Here is a 19419-nt window from a genome sequence, read left to right as displayed (position 1 = left end):
AACCCTGGGTGTTGTATGCAACTACTCAATCACTAAATTGTACCTCTGAAACTAAAAATATAATATATATTAATTAATTGAATTTAAATAAAAAATTAAGAAAAAAAGGAACTACGTGAGAACTATAGAATAAGGAAGAGTATGACTGTCACTAAATGTGATACATGGAAGTCATTATTGTCTTGATATTTTCTCCCTTCAAAATAAAGTAGTTTGGGCAGCCCCGGTGGCTTAGCGGTTTAGTGTTCCCTTAACCACAGGTGGGGTGTGATTGTGGAGACCCGGGATTGAGTCCCACGTCAGGCTCCCAGCATGGAGCCTGCTTCTCCCTCTGCTCTCTCTCTCTCTCTCTCTCTTTCTCTCTTTCTCTCTGTCTCTAAAAAATAAATAAAAAATCTTTAAAAAAACAAACAAAAAAACCAAAATAGTTTAAAGTGGACATTATTGGGGTGCCTGGCTGGCTCATTCAGAAGAGCACGTGACTCCTGATCTTAGGGTTTAATTTTTTTTTTTATTTTTAAAAAAGATTTTATTTATTTATTTATTTATGTATTTAGTGAGAGACACAGAGAGAGAGGCAGAGACAAAGACAGAGGGAGAAGCAGACTCCGTGCAGGGAGCCAGATAGGGGACTTAATCCCAGGACCCTGGGATCACAACCTGAGCCAAAGGCAGATGTTCAACCACTGAACCACCCAGGTGTCCCAGATCCTGGGGTTTTAAATTTGAGCCCCACGTTAGGTGTAGAGATTACAAAAAAAAGAAAAGAAAACTTTATAAATAAATAAAAGAGTGGACATTATTGATGGCACACTTGATTACACTATTGAGACTTATGTTTTTTTACTTTCATATATGGTGTCTACTTCCTTCCTAAAACATTTATTGGCTAGTTTGTTATCTCTGAGTACTTTTACAATGCCAAGATGGAACATTCTGATTGCTGACTTTGTTGTGGAGATACAGATAGTAGATCCTATTTGGATAACCAGGAAAGCACTAAAATCCATGTGCACACATCAAAGGAAAAACCAGGCATGGAGGAAAAATATTTGCTGAGAGAGAATTAATGTCATGGTCTACCACATGAGATTTTTTTTATCAAAGTGAAAGACCATGGAAGAGAATAGAATCTCAAGCTTTTGAGCTGATTAGCAATATAAAATAATTAGATAATTCTAAGTTATGTGTTTTTTTCGGTGAAAGTAATTAATTCTATAATTCTATAACCAATATTAATACAATTCCCCCACTTAATTCTATGAAAGCTATTAATACTACAATAAAATTTACTTAAACATGTATCAGACTGAAAGTATTAGAAAATACTAAATATAAAAAGAGTGGTACTAAGTAAATGTCACTTTCTGTATGTTTGTAAATATGATCAAGTAAATGCATATAACATAGATAGGCATTTTTCTAATTTAGGAATACTCAAATGCTGTAGATCCTATAAAAGATATAAAAAATCCTGGGAAATATGACAAACACATGCTACAGTCAAATACAAATGTTGTATATGATTAAGGCCATGAATGACTAAGTTTAAAACATTACCATCTAACTATTTTCTGGAATTTTTATTAATGCATGATCTAAATGGAAGTTGTCAAATCAGTATTTGATGCACCATCCCAAAGAACCTTAAGATCTTGTAGAGAAAATTATTTCAGGTGAAAAGAATTCACATGTGGCTTGGAGTTGTAGGGAATCACAATTCACTTTGGGAAGCACATGTGTCTTAGTTTTGATGTGTAAAAGTCAAGAGTTAAATTTAAAGTAGTTGGAGAGGAAAAATAGTTTTCCCTTTACCTTTCTAGGTTCTTGGCTAAGATACCCCTGTAACAAAAAGACAAATCATCAGGAGAAAAACAAACAGAAGTTTAATAACGTGTACGTCCTCCATACACAGGAGAGGAACTCTGAGAAATGGCTCAAGCCATTACCTTACTATCATCTTCAGCTAAAGACAAAAGAAGATTTTGGGAGTGGGGAGTCAGTTGTGGGAGTATACCAGGAAAAGCATGATAAATAAAAGTGAAGTGTTGTGCAGATTTAAGTCCTTACCTTCTCTACAGAGAAGAGTTTCTAGAAATTTAGTCATTCTTCTCTTCCTGCTACAGAGGAGGAGATACCCTTTCAAATGGAGATTTCCCACATAAATGTAATGTTTCATACAAAAGAATAATTTCTACTCAGCTCTCAGAGCTTCACCTGTGTCTACTATATGCCAAAACATATTTTGCTCCCTTTCAAAACTTCCTATTCATGGCCTCTCTCTCTCTCTCTCTCTCTCTCTTTTTACTGAGGGCTTAAGCTCTCTTTGCCCACAAACTGTGATAAAGTATAGTAGGTCTGCTCTGAAGTGCTCTAGCTTCTATTACAAAGCACATCTATTCTTTCTCCATCAGGGAAGCACAAAATGCTCTAAACTTTCAAGAACTAATCACTGAGTGAACCAGAAAATTGGGTGCCAGTGTTAAGGACCACTTCTTCACTTTATATTGTCTAAAATTGGGGTGCTGAGGAAAATTCATATATATACAAAAGGGTCCATCTGGTTATAAGAGTTCAGTTCAAAAAAAGGAGTGTGAATTCAGATTTCAAGATTTCTTGGAAGAATTGAATATGCACTATCTGAAAGGAAGCATCACACTGTATTTATTTTTCTATGATAAATCTAGTGTTTTCAAAAGCTTTCCTTGGTTTCTTAAGTATGGTTGGGTTCATAAAGGAAATTTACTTTCAGAAAATAAGTCTCTGTATTTTATCTGGAATGAGTAATGAAAATCTTGCTGCTTAGCTGTTCAGGGGAAAGACTATTTATACTGTGAGTTTTAAATAAGCCCATGTGCTAAGCTACTATATTTAAAGATTTAGGCAAATTTTCTAGTACAGCCCCCAGGATATTAGAGCTCCCTTTCTTGCACTTTGAGTCCTAGGCTTTGAGTTCAGTTTGTTTGTTTGTAACATAGCTGTTGGTCAAGTTCTTCTGCTCAGAGACTGACAGAATCAGTAAAGTATTCATGATGGAAAGACCCAAATGTGTTCCCCACAGGATAAGTTAGCCGCTACTTAGTCTTTTTTCTTTATTTTACCTCAAAATATTCAAAAAATTTTTGATTTTAAAATCTGTTTTCCCCAATTCTTTGTGCTCTTCTTATTATTACTATAAATGACTGACATAAGACAAAACCAAACCAAAAAACTCCCTGATTTTTAAAAAGAGGTTATGGAAAAACAAAATCCCACATCACTAAAAACAACACCACCCTCTTCCCTTCGAGTTTCCCTTTTCCTCTCTCTCTGTTTGAAGCCCCCTCCACCCTATGTGGATTTTTCTGTACCTTGTGACTTCCAACTGGTTCCTGGCAGAGTTTGAGGTTTGAATTTTCTTTTCTTTCCTTCTTTCTTTTTTTTAAAAATATTTTATTTATTTATTTGAATGAGAGAAAGCACACACTCAAGTGAAGGGAAAGGCAGAGGGGGAGGGACAGGGAGAGAATCTCAGGTAGACTCCATGCTGAGCATTGGAGCCCAACTTGGGACTCGACCTAATGACCCTGAGATCATGACCTGAGCCAAAACCAAGAGTTAGATGCTTAACTGACAGCCACTCAGGTGCCCCAGATGTTTGAATTTTCTCATAGACTTTATTTAGAAAATAAATGGTTTATTTTACAACAGCTTTTGATTCACATAATTGTTGCAAACATAATACCAAGTGTTCCACTATATACCACACACAGTTTCCTCTATAGTTAACATCTTACATTAGAATAGCACATTATAATTTATAAATCAATATTGATACATTATTATTGACTAAAGTCAATATATGCGTTATTCATATATCCTGACTTTTCCTTATAATGTCCATTTTCTGTTCCAGAATCCCACCTAGGATGTCCTATTGCATTTAGTTGTCATGTACCCTTGGGTTTCTCTTGGCTGTGATAGCTTTTCAGATTTTCTGTGTTTTCAATGACCTTGATAACTTTAAAGATTACTGGTCAGCAATTTTGTAGGCTATCTTTCAACTGGGGTCCATCTGATGTTTTTCTCATTATTAGACTTGAGTAATGTTTGGGGGAAGGAGGCCACAAACGTAAAGTACCATTTTTAATCTCATCATATCAGAAGTACAGGCTATAGACATGGCTTAGGACTCCTGGTGTTGACCTTAATCATTTGGTTTGAGATGTTTATCATGTTAGTATCACATTTTCACTTTTTCCTGAAGACCATCAAAGCATTTCCCTGAAGATTTTAATGACTTTCATTAAAGCTGTAAGGAAGCTAACTGGAACTGATCTTTCAGTATTTCTTTATTGGTGATGCTATGAAGCTGCTAAAAGTTCTAACTCGTTAGACAAATAATTTAAGTGGTAGTAATAACATTTTATCTTTTTTCATATATTGTAGGTGGGAATGAGATCCCGAAACCAGGGTGGTGAAAGTTCATCCAATGGGCATATCTCTTGCCCCAAGTCCTCTATCATCAGCAATGTTGATGATAAAAGTCTCTCAGAAGATGCAAAAAAGAAGAACAAATCAAATAGAAAGGAGGATGATGTCATGGCCTCAGGAACTGTCAAACGACACCTAAAACCATCTGGAGAAAGTGAACGAAAAAATAAGAAACCCTTGGAGTTATCCAAAGAAGACCTTATACAGCTCCTCAGTATAATGGAAGGAGAGTTGCAGGTAGAGTCAAATTTTTTCAACTATTTGTTTCTAGTTCCTAAGCTATTAAATGAGACACTATGAATCTGTCTGTCTCACTGGATTGTGAACTTCTTGGGGAAAGGGGCTATGTTTTTCTTATTAATTTCTAAATCCCCGCCACAAGTTTGTACCAAATAAATATTTATTGAATTAATTAATAAAGGATAGATGGTGATTCCAATTTCAAGCTTCTCTAGAAGCAGAAGATTTCTTCATGATGTGATTTTGGTAATAATTTAACACAGGCTTCTGTCCTTAGTAAGCAGTGAGGTTATCTAATTTAGCCATTGGCTGCAGTTGAAAACCATAGAAACGTTGATTGTTAGAACACAGAGATTAGATTAATGGTTACTTTTGCCTTTTTCTAGAAAGTAGAGTAAAAGGGAGATAAAAAGATAGAGGGAAAGAAAGACATAGAGAGGGAGAGATAAAGAAAAACTTTGTTTAAACCCAGTCTTAACTCTTTTCTCATTTTTTCTTAACTTTCAGCTTTAATTGTCTACACCATCATAGGAGTTGAGATGAACATAAATAAGCAGAGCATTGTATTGTGAAGTTGTAATATTGTCACAAAGAATTTTCAAGTCTCTTATCTCATTTGATACCAGGAAAAATGTGGGTTTTATTATCTGTATTTTGTAAGGAGGAAAGTGAGGCCCAGAAGGGTTAAGGTTTGTCCATATCTCATCTTAGGCCTCCTGATTCTTGGTTCAGTGTTCTTTCTATTGCCATCCGCACCACCTTCTGTAGCTTCTATAAACTCGGTCCCTCATTAAGTATCCATTCTTAGGGATCCCAGAGGGAGTTGGGATTCTTTTGAATTTCTAAGCTCTGGACAATTGTGTTTCTGAAAGTGGGGAAAAAGGACTTTTTTTTTTTTTAGAAGAGAGTATGACTTAAGAGTGAAGTTGTTCTTCTTTTTGTTTTTGTTCGGCTCTTAGCTTGCATGAGCCTCGAGGGGAATGCTAACGATCGCAATCCCGTGAGATGAAACCTTTGGTGCTGTTAGCATCAGAGATATTATTTGCAATCTACCCTAATCTAGTGGGCTAGTTTGATCTGTTGCTGTTCTCATCTGTGTGTGCATACAGATAAGGAAAGCCCTGGGGAAGAGAGAAATAGAAAACATACAAAGCTCAAATTTTGAACAAATAAACAAACACGATTGAGCTTACCATTTATGGGCTGAGAAAAATCACATTTGCATTTCACAGCAAAAGATAAAATTTTCCATTTACTAGAAATAGCTTCACCATCCCAGAAAGGTGGTTAAGCTGCCCTCAGTTGACAGATAACCTGAGTGGAAGGTACAACAGTTGTCATGAAAGTTTTTACAAAGCAATGCCATCAGCTCACTTTTCTCCAAGCTTGGTGGCTTGTGTGAAACCTATGGCTCTTCTAGATTTTAATTTCTGTAGAAGGCTGTTCTATCATGGTGGACTCTGGAAGGTACTTAAGATTCATGAGAGTTTTATACTCTTGGTACTCTTGGAGTTACCAGATACAGTTTCAAAGCAGAGGCATGTAAAATATAAGGCCACATACCCAGAACATGAAGAAAATTAGCCAGAAGATGCTAAAGAAATGCATTTTGTTTTCTTTTTCTTTCTTTCTTTTTTTTGCATTTTGTTTTCCATCAAACTTTATAAATACTAGATACCTTAGCTTACATAATAGATATATTCCTGAGTAGCAATAAATAAGCAAAAAGTGTAAGATATTTGTGGAGGAGGCAGTGAAGGAAAAGAGAAATAAAGGACCTGGTATTTTAAGAAATTTCATGACGAATTCATTTGCAAAGCAAATCATCCATCCACCCATTTACTTATATGCACCCACATAAGTGTATATACTTATAAATGCAGATTTTGTCATATTGGGTTTGTTTAAAATGAAAATATTCAAAAAAATATAAAAAATAAAATAAGAATGTTCTTGTATTTAGAGCTGTAGATCTATGTTCTTGTAGCAGAAACCCATCCTTTATTAGCATTGTCACATGAGAGGGTGTGTGTGCTGTAGCTAAGAGTGGGAGGCAGTTGGCATTAGCAAATATGAGTGGGCTGGTGAAAATGTGGCGGCTATGTGCCAGGTTTGCCAGACAGAAATAAGAAAAAAATCTATGTAAAGATCTAGTGCTGTGAAGAGAGGCAGGGATATGCCTTGAGAGGTAAATTACCATCAGCTCAGGCCTGTATACCATTTGGCTTGACATTTATGAACATTTAGTGAATTGTCTTCCAGACCTTCAAAGGCCACTGATTACTTCCCTTTATGATGCAGCTGTATGTTACTCAAATACCCTTACTGGAGCTAGCGTTCCTAGGTTATATAAAATATTGGGGGCGACAAGGATCTCGAAGGGGTCTTACGCACCTTCTTTGTATTACAAATCTGAAACTTACACTCTGACAAATTATGTGACTTTCCCCAGGTTGCCCAGAAGTTTAGTTAACATCTGCTCTAGATCCAAATTCCCTGTCTCTCAGTTCAATGTCCCTCTTATTATATTTTTTACACTTGGGGATGTTCAAGGGTAAGATCCAGGGTCTTTGTATTTATTCTTCATCTTGAGAATTTCTTTCACTCCTAGTGTGAACTCCAGGGCCAAGCCATTGATAGGTTAAAAAAACTGAGGAAGGATTCTTTCACATCCAGGCGGTAGAGGAGTATGATGTGAGTCTTGAGGTTTGATGTGATCTGGATAGTGAGAAACACGGTGGAAGGCAGGGGTGCCACATGGCCACAGGCTAGGCCCTACACAACTTTGGAGGGTTGCATATTCACTACCTTGTGAGGGTTGTGCCCTGGAGTTGTGCAGCAGCCTAGCCTTGGGGAGATGGGAACTACTGGTTAAAAGAAGTAGGATAACACAGAAAAAAAGGACTTGTAATATTGGGGAGATAGACCGAGATCCAGTCTGCCTATAGGGGATGTACCTGGAAGTGACTGAAAGGAGGAGATGGGGGTTCACTCAGGCTTTCCATGTCAATTTTCTCTTTCTCAGACTTGTTTTTGATCTCTCCCATTCTCTCCACCTCCATCTCCAGGGTTTTGGACATTATAAAAAAATTATGTGTGTTTTCTGGTACCAATGGCCTGCCACCTTTGGAATCTGTTGTGTGATCTATAGGAATTTGTTGAGCCAACATTAAAATAGCATGACCTTTATTGTTAGCATTGGCTCTTTGCAAAATCTGCAAATTTGCTGTTTTGCTTGCCAGTCCAGTTATCCAGTGATCTCTTGAAATGCAACTTTAGTGGATATGTATTAGAGATGGAGTTGTCCTTCTCAGGGATTTTTGCATTTTAAGGAGTCTTATCTAGAACTGGTGGTGTCATGACCTTTGTCTCAGAGAGGGACATCTTCCAGACTTTTCAAGCCACACCTTAGCTGATGCAAGTCTTCATTTTAACACAATGGCTGGCCAGCACTGCCTGCATGGAAGTAGCTGGGATGGTTTCCATTATTACTCTTCTGTCATTGACTGCTTCCAATAATAAGTACTTTCTAATAAATTGGAACGTTTTTACTCTCTGGGTGAAAAACTGGTTACATATTTCCCAGACTAAACTGAAAATAATGAAATAGTATACCCAGACTATCACTTGGGTACCATGATTAATTTTCCCTTTTATTTGTCCAAAAATAGCACTTTAAAGAAGCCAATTGATTTGGCTGTACTAAAAACGACAAACGTACAAAGGAAATGCTACTCACATCAAAAAGCCATAACACAGAAAACTTGGCAGAAGGCTATTCTTGTAAAATGATTCAAAAATGGAATACTTATTAATTCTTGATGCAAAAAATATTTAGCTATTTTATATAGTAAATTCTCTTGATATATCCACTTGAATACATGTTAGAAAAACCAACCTCTAAAAAGTTTTCATAATTTTTCCCTTTGTCCTTATTGTGTTTTATTTTATTTATTTATTCATGAGAGACATAGACAGAGAGGGAGAAGCAAGCTCCCCACAAGGAGCCCAATGTGAGACTCAGTCCTGGATCCCAGGATCAGGCCCGAGCTGAAGGCCGATGCTCAACCACTGAGCCACCCAGGCACCCTTCCCTTTGTCCTTATAGTTAATTCTCTTTTGCCTGTGCAAAAGGCGACTCAGAGAAATCTAGCTAATTCAACTAGATAATGCACCACCATTGCATTTGGCTTTGTTGTTTGCCAGGCTGAGTCAGAGACAGCATCATCCACAAATTGAAAAATCTACCTTTGTCTCATGTGACTGGCAGATATATTTCAAAGATACTTGCAAAATAGATAACATGGCTGTGGATTACCAGAAGTTTCCTCTATTCTCTCATTTTTCAGTTCCTAGCCATTTGCTCTCTCTCTCTTTCCTTTTTTTAAGATTCACCCTTTTATTTGGGGGGGAGGGGCAGAGAGAGAGAGAGAGGGAGTGTCTCAAACCAACTCCATGCTTTATCTCTCTACACCTACTGTAGGTGCTCTCCTTTCTTACTAAGAGAGCTCATTCATTCTTAGGACATGAATTAATTAGTTCTAAATTGATTTTACAGTATTTAAGAAACAGTAGTATGCTAGAGGTCTGAAGCATGCCAAGATGATGAATAATAATACTCATAGCTAAAATGTGATGCACTCCTACTACATGTTAAGCATGGTTTTAGACACTGGTTACCTCAGCAGTCATAAAGAAAGAGCTTCTGACCTGGTAGGCTAAATGACAGTATGCAGAAATGAATATTTTATTTTATTTTATTTTTTTATTTATGATAGTCACACACACACAGAGAGAGAGAGAGAGAGAGGCAGAGACACAGGCAGAGGGAGAAGCAGGCTCCATGCACCGGGAGCCCGACGTGGGACTCGATCCCGGGTCTCCAGGATCGCGCCCTGGGCCAAAGGCAGGCGCCAAACCGCTGCGCCACCCAGGGATCCCAGAAATGAATATTTTATATGGTAGGCACAATACAGATTATGGGAGCAGAAGGAGTGAAAGATTATGAACATCTCAGGAGATGAGCAAGAGCTTCACTAAAGAATTGGTACAGGAATAACTGGTAGGTTTTGGACAGGTAGAAATGACTGTAGGGACCAACATGAACAGATTCAAACAGAGTGGGTTGGAAAGAAGTAGTCCTGCTTCAATGGAGAAGTACTTGGTGGAGTCAGAACTAAACCTGAATTTGGAGACTACATATAAGACATATCAATAAAAGCAGTCACGAGAAGTGAGGATCTCAGTAGAGTGGAGTGATGCAGAGGCCAAAGGAATCAACATTGTCAAGAAGATGAGAGAGATTATGGCAGTCAAATCAGCAGAAAACTTCAGTTGGATATGACTAAAGGGGGTTTTTTGGGTTTGTGTATCTGAAGGTTATGGGGAACATTTGCCAGAGCAGTTTCAGTGAGTTTAAACCTATTTTCAGTAGTTTGGGAAGTGAAGTTAAGCAAACAGAATAACATGTTCTGTTGAAAATCTAGGAATTTAGAAGATCTTTTTTATTTTTATTTTTTGGTAAAAGTTAATTAGATTTTGGGAGGGGGGGGGCTGGTTTTGGACATAGCCAAAGAAGCCAAACTTTATTTTTCTTTAGCTTGGCTGTAAATTATTTGTCTGGCACAGAGTAAGCCCTTAGTGTATATTTGCTGACCTCCTGCTTTGAAATCACTATATTGCTTTTTGCTACTTTTGGGCTTTAAGTGAGACATGAGACTATTAAAAAGTATAAGACTAGAACCGTGTGAATACCAAGTCCAATGGGAGAGTGTTGTAGACTTCAGAAGGTTTGGTAGTTGACCTTAATAGTGTTGACTTTGGATCTCAGTTTACTTCTTGTATAACACATATACTTCCTACTTTCTGGGGTTGTTGTGATTACTACACTTAGCTAATATAGATGTTATTGGACAGATAACTGTGGATAAGAAAGTAGAAGAAAGGATAGTAGCCAGCAGGAAACTTAAGTCAATGGACAGCTTTTATTATTTTCATTTATTTATTTTTTAAAGATTTATTTACTTGAGAGAGAGAGAGAGAATGCATATGTACATGTGTGCAAGCAGGGGGTGGGGTGCAGAGGGAGAGAGAGAATCCTCAAGTGGACCCCCTGTTGAGTGTGGAGCCTGATATGGGACTTGATCCCAGGACCCTGAGATCATAACCTAAGCCAAAATCAAGAGTCAGCTGCTCAAACAACTGAGACACCCAGGTACCCCTCAAGTAGTGGTCTTAAGGATAATTATGTACATGCCATATCATTGCTGAGGGGAGTGTTAGAGGAAGGTGATTGTGGACAAATTGAAGCATTGTGGACAAATTAGAGCATTAATATGTGAAGTTCAGGATTCAATCAGCAGAAGCCATGTGTTTGCACTGCCACTGGTTTGTTCAGAAGCCGGAGTATAAACAGGAAGATGTATATTTTATAGCACTGAATATAGCGTGTGTGTGTATGTGTGTGTACACCCTATGAAGCCATCATAAGGTTAATTTTTTAATGTCTTTGAACTATATAAAGTATCATAGTATACATAATGCTATTGGGTTAACAGTCATAGTCCTAAATATTTATAATTAAAATCCTGTTATAAAACTATGACTCTGCCTTTCTGTCATCTTTAGCGAGAGATGCCATAATTCCATTGGGGATGTGATAATCAGTTCAGATGGAATTACCTACTGCAACCAAGCACAATAGGCTTATCCCACAGGGGTACCATTTATCACTTTTGTCTTTAGAGAGGGCTTTTCTTTTCCTAAGTGAGTTCCATTTGTCACATGGTAAGGCCTTCCATGGAATCTCTGTACTTCTAAAGAATGAGGCTTTTAGTTACTCTGTATGGCTTTTTAAATTGATGACTCACCTGCACTTAATACACTCCATCTTTAGAATCTTAGGCTGAGGTCACCCTGAGTGAGGCTGCCCAGTGAAACCTCATACCACCAAAATGGTCAACATGCTGAGAATGGTATGTCTTTGCTAAGTTTAGGAGGCAACAGAGACAGGTTACTTTCTGATTAAAATCAGGACCAGATCTTATTCTTTGTTGAATACGATGCTTCAGAACTCATGTGTCCAGTAGTATTGTCCAGTAGTATTTTGGCAAAGAGCATTGGTGTCTGATTTTCATTGTTTAGGTAGAATATTTTTAGTGTTCCTAATAGAATCACAAAGTTGGTTTCTCTACAGTGAGAATAGTGCACTCATTGACATTTCTGGGGAAAACCTTGGTTTTGTTGAGAATTGTAGGAAAATATATTAATATATAAAGAGAAAATGTCCCATTAATAAATCTATTTATTATTTTATGACACTCTAAACATGGGAAAGTACTATATAGGTACTCTGTAGAAGACAGCAATTTCCCCCCTACGTGGCTGTAGTTTCTATTTTTCTTTTTTTTTTTTAAGATTTTTATTTATTTATTTATTCATGAGACACAGAGAGAGAGAGAGAGAGAGAGAGAGAGAGAGAGGCAGAGACACAGGCAGAGGGAGAAGCAGGCTCCATGCAGGGAGTCCGACATGGAACTGGATCCTGGGTCTACAGGATCATACCCTGGGCTGAAGACGGTGCTAAACTGCTGAGCCGCCCGGGCTGCCCGGTTTTTATTTTTCTTAATGCAAATGATCTTTATTACTTTAGTGGATAAAACTATACCTAAATATCCAGTTTACTTATGTAAATATTTCTTAGTTATTTGAGCGTGTGGTCTTATTACATGGAGCCTTTTATTTTTTTTTAAGATTTTATTTATTTATTCATGAGAAAAAGAGAATGAGGCAGAGACATAGGCAAGGGAGAAGCAGGCTCCCTGCAGGGAGCCTGATGTGGGATTCAATCTCTGGATTCCTGGATCACACCCTAAGTCGAAGGCAGACACTCAACTGCTGAACCACCCAAGCATCCCTACACGGGGTCTTTTAAAAGTAAAATTAGAGCTTATACAGAAAACTATTATGAGAAATACATGTTAAATGGAATAGGAGTTGAGGCATAATGAATTTGATTCTAGAAGGATTTCTAGGAGAGTTGTCAGGTTGAACACTGCCAGGGTAGAAGATCTTACCTCACAGAGGAGGTAAGATCTGGAGCTTATGGTGTCCAAAGATACTTTCTATGAAGAAGGAAATATTCTTTATCGGCACTGTCCTATATAGTAGCCACTAGCCACATGTGGCTTGTAGGCATTTGAAGTATGGCTAATATGTCTGAAGAAATGAATTTTAAATGATATTTAATAATAATTTAAATGTAAATAGCCACATGTGGCTAGTGGCTACTGTATTAACAGCACAGATATAGAGAAACAAATATGGCACTCATCTGAGGTGACTGTAGGGATACAGAATAAAAGAAAAAAGTCAAGTCCAAAGACAGACCCTTAGAGAACACCTTGCATTAAGGGTGCGGAGAGAGGAAAGAACTGGCCAAAGAGGAGTAGAGGACATGGATAAAGAGAAGGGAAGACAGATGAGAACCACAATGTACCGTGGATGCAATGGAGGAGAGACTCTCAGGAAGAAGACATTTATAGTTTTCTGTACTGCTGAAAAACTGGAGGATGAAAACTGAGAACAAACCATTTATTGAGCTGGCATTTAAAAAGTACATTTTCAAAGGAACAGTGAGTGTTGATATCAGATTGCTGATATCCAGGAGTACTTGGATAGACTTTACTCTTGAGAAGTTTGTGGATAGAGAAGGATGGCAGGGCTGGGTCTGAGGGAATAGTAAGGGGTAGGGAAGGCTTTTGTTTAGTTTTGTTTTATTTTTGGAAGAGAACACTAAAATAGGTTTATCGATGTTAGGGAAACACTTCTTTCATCATCCCCATCCTATCCTTGTTCCCTTTATTCCCCACAGATACTTTGATCTTCTGTTTTACTTAGGAGATTAAGGTCTTCTCAACCTCTCTCTATGCCAAAAATTTCTATTCCTTTCCTTCTGTTTCTCCTCTTCCCCCTCACAAAGAGAGAAAAATATCCTTTTTTCATCAGGGCCAGTACTATTGACTTGATCCTACCCGCTTCCCTGACTAAGTTGCACAATCTTTACCTTTCCCCTACCCATCACCAGTCTCCCTCCTTCTGCTCACTACTAGCTCTCTTATGGCCTTTATCAGTAGCTTGTAGGGGGCTTGGAAACTTGCCACACAAAAGAAGTGAGACTGATCAAAGCTCCCAGAGCTCTTTAGACAGGGAATTATTGTTAGCAAGGTCTCTGTCCCCCAGAGAATCTGGATATGGGATATTTACGACCCCTTTTTAAAAATCTTCTGATTACCTACCTACTTCCCTTCTCTCCCTCTGCCCTACTCAGGTACCCATATTCTTACAGAGGTAAATTTATCTCCATCATCTTCTATATTGTTTGACTATTTTAAAAAATATTTTATTAATTAATTCATGAGAGACACAGAGAGGGAGAGAGAAAGGCAGAAAAATAGGCAGAGGGAGAAGCAGACTCCCTGTGAGGAGCATGATGCAGGACTTGATCCCATGACGCCGGGATCACGACCTGAGCCAAATGCAGACACTCAACCACTGAGCCATCCAGGTGCCCCTGTTTGACTACTTTTAACAATACCTCTCCAAAAACTCGTTGAGAATTATTTTATACAACAAATTCCTAGAGGACAGACTTTATCTATGAAGCACTTGATAGGTGCTTTTTGGAAATTACTTTGTAGTTCCAATTGGTTAATATGAATTTTTTTTGATAAAGCAAAAAATGGACTACCATCTTAATTTTTTCTAAAAGTACTGCACATTAAAAATAGACGGTGTTCACCACAGTGACTAAGAATAAGGGTATTCCAAGGAAACGTCAGGTGACAGTGAAAATTTTGGCTGCATTTTCTACCCGTCATGGTACTTTACCCCATGCATCAATTTATGTATTTTCTTATTGGATGTGTTAAGCCAATATTAGTGGCAGAACTATCTCTCTCCACCAGGGATCAGATTGTACCCTACCCTGAGGACACTGTCATCATAATCTCTTTATTGTTGGGTGAAATGAAGAGATGTCTGAAATTTCCTTTAAAGTTTCCAGCCTCTCCTCACCCCCCAAAATATGTGAGGAGATAGGTGGTTCATTATACTTGTTTGTCTACTTTGGTGTATGTATAAAACTTTCCAGTAATACAAGGTAGAAAAAAAAAACCCAAACAAATAAGTGGCAATGACATGACATGACAAAAGAAAAATAATCCCATCTATATTGACTATGCATCCTTCTGTGCTGCCTACTCTAAAGCCGCATCTTCTTTATTTTATTTAATGATCACAGCAGCCCTAAAAAGTTAGATAAGTAAATGGGAGCTTTGATGGTTTAAGTGAACCCTCCCAAGGATGCCGTAGTAAGATGTGTTATGCCTTGCTGACTCCAAAGCCAGCGCCTATCATCTGCCAGAAATATAATAGACTGCTATAGCTTTTGTAATTCAAATGGAAGACAAACTCACACTTAAGAGACACCTATCTCATAGATAAGGAGAAGAAGCATCTATTATTTGCCAACAGAACTTTTTCCATACAAAACAAGTTTTGACATTTACAACTTGTGATAATTTTTTTGGTCTCTAAATCACAAATTGATGGTTAGATTCTTTTTAGCAGACTGCCTCATCTCCTCATTGCATCTTGCTTTTTTTCCCCATGCTTCTCGGTAAGGTTATAACAAACTGAACCATAGAATCACTTGTAATGACCAGTTGTGACTAATGCCAATGCCATTGCTCATTGGTGATTGAAAACAGTGAAAAGACAGAGTAAAATTTTAAAGTTAGGTGTATTTTTATTTCTTTCTTTTTCTCTTTCTTTCTTTCTTTCTTTCTTTCTTCCTTTCTTTCTTTAGATTACTTTTTTTTAAGATTTTATTTATTTATTCATGAGAGACGCACAGAGAGAGGCAGAGACATAGGCAGAGGGAGAAGCAGGCTCCCTGCAGAGAGCCCGATGTGGGACAGGATCCCAGGACCCTGGGATCATGACCTGAGCTGAAGGCAGACGCCCAACTGACTGAGCCACCCAGGCACCCAAGATTACATATTTGAGAGAGAGAGAGAATGCAAACAGGGGGAGGGGCAGAGACAGAGAATCCTCAAGCAGACTCCCTGCTTAGAGCAGAGCCTGACTTGGGGCTCAACCCCAGGACTGCAAGATTATGACCTGAGCTAAAATCAAGAGTTGGCCGCTCAACCCACTGAGCCACTCAGGTACTCCAGGTGTATTTTTCTGATTTACACTGTTAAGCCACATAAAACATTTTTTATAGTTATTATGTATTTTTAAGAGTAAAATGCAGAACTGTGTATCTAGACCAGGATGAATTTAAATTAATGGTGTTCAAATTACTGAGATGTTTCTGTACAAGCCCTATTTATAACTGCTAGCAACCTGACATTGTTTACAAATTCCTGGGCTAGCCTTTACCTCTCTTTTATTCCCTTCCCTCTATTGAGCAATTCCAGGGACACTCCTAAAAGTCACTGGGCAAAGATTTCATGGATAAAGAATGCCCACCCCCTTTTGGCACTTCTTCATGATCTTCCCTTGTTTTAGCCCCAGCGATCCTCAGGAGACCTTTCCATGTACAGCGGTAAAGAAGGGTTTGTTCTGAACCTCTTGTGACCTGTGGCATCCTCAGGTTTGCCAGGTGGGGTTAAGAGTGCAGACACAGTGTGGAATATTTTTCTTTGCAAAGTTAAATTGGCCCAGGTGGGATTTGAAATCTGACTTCATAAGCATATGTCAACTAGTCACAGACTAACCTTGAAACACATGACAGACTCAAAGAGACTCACATCATACAGTTGTCAACAGAAAAATACTTTTATCCAAACTGTATTTAAAAGGGAAAGCAGGGTGTTGCTGAAAAATTTTGAGATCATTTCCCTGTCATATTAGTGCATAATCGAAAGAAACTAGCCCATTGCCACTTGCTCTTTTCAGCTAGCATGTAATCCTATCCATGGGCACTGCCTTGTGCTTCCATGATGTATACGTTTGTATTGGCAGGAAAGAACTTTTATCGACTTTTCCGAACAGCAGCCATTAATCTCTAACAATACTTACTCCCACATTAAACATTTCCTGATCCAGATTCTGAAAGGAAACAGAAACAATGTGCACAAATTTTAGCAGACTGCTCTACTCCTGCCTTTTTAAAGTTGTAATAATAAAAGCACATTTGCAAATTCATGGCTCTGTGGGGAATAGCTAATTTGTGAGGAAAACCAGCAATAAAACAAGGGTTTGTATGTTCCTAAGCAAATGTAGAAATAGTCTGATGGGCTCAAAACCAGTATGTACCAATGAAAGTCAGTGTCCCTTGACCAGTGGTATTACTGTTTTTGAACCTTAAATGGATCTGCCCTGAAGTAGCATAGTATAGTACCTGCCATCTTGAACTGGTGAGAAAAAATTCTATGTGAATAAATAGATATTATATGTGATATATATTATACATAATATATACTTTATATATGTGTTTGTGCATGCATTTGACTGTTTATATACTTTATCTAATTAATATATATTTTTTCTTAACCTCGAAGCAATGTGGAAGGTGAACTGCATTCTGAAATAATCAAAATGCATGTCTTTTTTTTTCTTTATATTCCTGGCTTTGTGTTTACAAAGGACAGTCATTTGAGTGCACTGTTGCATACAGAGCTTGAGGCCTGAGCATTTGTTTTCTTTGCAATATCTGACATGACTTGTTTATAGGTGATTGTGGTGTAACATGCCAACTTGAAGTGCCAGGTATGCTGACTGCAAAATACCCAAAGATTTTTCTTGAAAAAAAAAAAAAAAAACACACATTCTGACTGGGAGACACTTCTGGGGTCACTGAAGAGTTGTAGGCAGGAAACTCTGAACATCACACTTCCTTTCTTTCTCTCAGGGCTCTAATTGCTTAAGTGGGAAGGGATAGAGGGAAGGACTTTTTCCATTCTTCACTGGTGAGACAAGATGCAGGTGGCTGTAAGATCCCATTTCCCCCTGAGTCTCACTGTCTCATGCAATGATCTTCACAGACATCACACTGTTGTCTACCTGCAGCAAACATTAGAGCAACAGTCTGGTCATTCCTATTGATTATCTACCACCATATTATAGTTGATTCAACTGCCAACGGAATCAATGATAGGTGATTATAGAATGCCAGCTAGGTAGTAGAGGAAATGTGAGGGTAAAGAATAAGCCATAGGGTCCCTGACCTCAAATAACTGGAGAGACATGATCTTCACCATCTTTGCCTCACTTCAGGCATCCTTATGACCTTTCACGTGGTTTATTGCTATAGCCCCCTAATTGATATTCCCTTCCTGTGGTCTTGTCACCCATCATTCTCCATATCACAGTCAGAGTCTGCTTTTTAAAATGCAAATCAATCAAGTCTTTCCTCTGCTTAAAACACTCAGAGGCACCCTATTGCTCTGAGAGGCTTTTATGGTCTGGCAGTCACTCACCACTCTAGTCTTATCTTTCACTGCATGCCCTCCATCTGTGGTCCTGCTATTCTGACATATCTGCAGTCCTGAGACCATTTCCTGTATGAAAATAGTGTTGAGAGCCTCTTCTTACTGGAGATTTTTCTCTTTCATTATGTATCATGCAAATGATTTGAAAGGAAAGAAACTAATATTTCACATGTTCTGGGGTGGCTGATGGGAGCAGTGCATTGATTTTATTCATTGATTTTTGTCCCACTTTATTTTTAATGTTGTTTCTGTATCAAGTGAACATCAAGTGTTTCCATATCAAGGTCATTAGGCAAGGAAAGCAATTCTCCATACAAATACCTACTGTTAGGCTAATGCTTAAAAGCTTGTTCCATTACTTGTTATAACTTGCTCACATGTTTTTTTCAAGGACTTTATGGGAGAAGACTTCCGTTCCATCCAGGTGTTCAGAGATTTTTGTATCTTGATAGAGTGTCATTCTTGTATCTCTTCCAAGGTGGTAGAGTCTTATTGTAATTACACATTCAGGAATCATGTAATTATAAGACAAGAGTATGGATGGAGTCATGCTCTGATTTAGTAAATCCAAAAATCAGGCCAAACATAAAATAATTCTTAGGGTAAAGTTTATATACTGAAAAAAGTTTATGTTGAAAATATTTGTGTGGGATTTAAAACAACAGTTTTATTATCTTTCCTTTTTTTGTTGAGATATAATTTAATTTCTGATATACAATATGGTTTAATATTTATATATATTGTGAAACAATTATCATTATAAGTCTAGTTAAAAATATTTTATTTAGAAATTTGAATAACTTTTTTAAAGACTTTATTTATTTATTTATTTATTTATTTATTTATTTATTTGAGGGAGGGAGGGGGAGAGAGAGAGAGAGAGAGAGAGAGCGCGCGAGCACCCAAGCAAGGGGGGAAGGGCAGAGGGAGAAACAGGTGCCCTCTGAGCAGGGAGGCCAATATGGGACTCGATCCCAGGACCCCAAGATCATGACCTGAGCCAAAGACAGATGCCCAACTGACTAAGCCACCCAGGTGCCCCTAAAATTTGAATAATTGATTCACATATGTGGCTGAAGAACTAAAAAAAAAAGACATAATGTATGTAAGTATGTATATTTTCTTTTGTTTTTTACACAAACAGAACATATTACATACACTGTTCTGCAATTGGCCCTTTTCAGACATCATTTTTATATATTCTTTT

General features: G+C 37.8%; 1 protein-coding gene across 3 annotated transcripts in view; it reads left to right on the top strand.

Annotated features, from left to right (window-relative positions):
* FILIP1 (filamin A interacting protein 1) overlaps positions 1–19419 on the top strand; it is a 180863-nt gene that overhangs the window by 71736 nt on the left and 89708 nt on the right. For all 3 annotated transcript variants that reach the window (XM_055330662.1, XM_055330661.1, XM_055330660.1), the window contains exon 2: positions 4429–4710. In XM_055330662.1, the coding sequence (XP_055186637.1) occupies positions 4435–4710 (276 nt within the window). In that variant the 5' untranslated portion in view covers positions 4429–4434. The remainder of the gene's footprint in view (positions 1–4428; positions 4711–19419) is intronic.

Source organism: Nyctereutes procyonoides, unplaced genomic scaffold, assembly GCF_905146905.1.
Source record: "Nyctereutes procyonoides isolate TBG_1078 unplaced genomic scaffold, NYPRO_anot_genome, whole genome shotgun sequence".
NCBI classification, from domain to species: Eukaryota; Metazoa; Chordata; class Mammalia; order Carnivora; family Canidae; genus Nyctereutes; species Nyctereutes procyonoides.
Note: the sequence above shows the minus strand (reverse complement) of the source record. Positions and strands in the feature narration are given on the sequence as shown.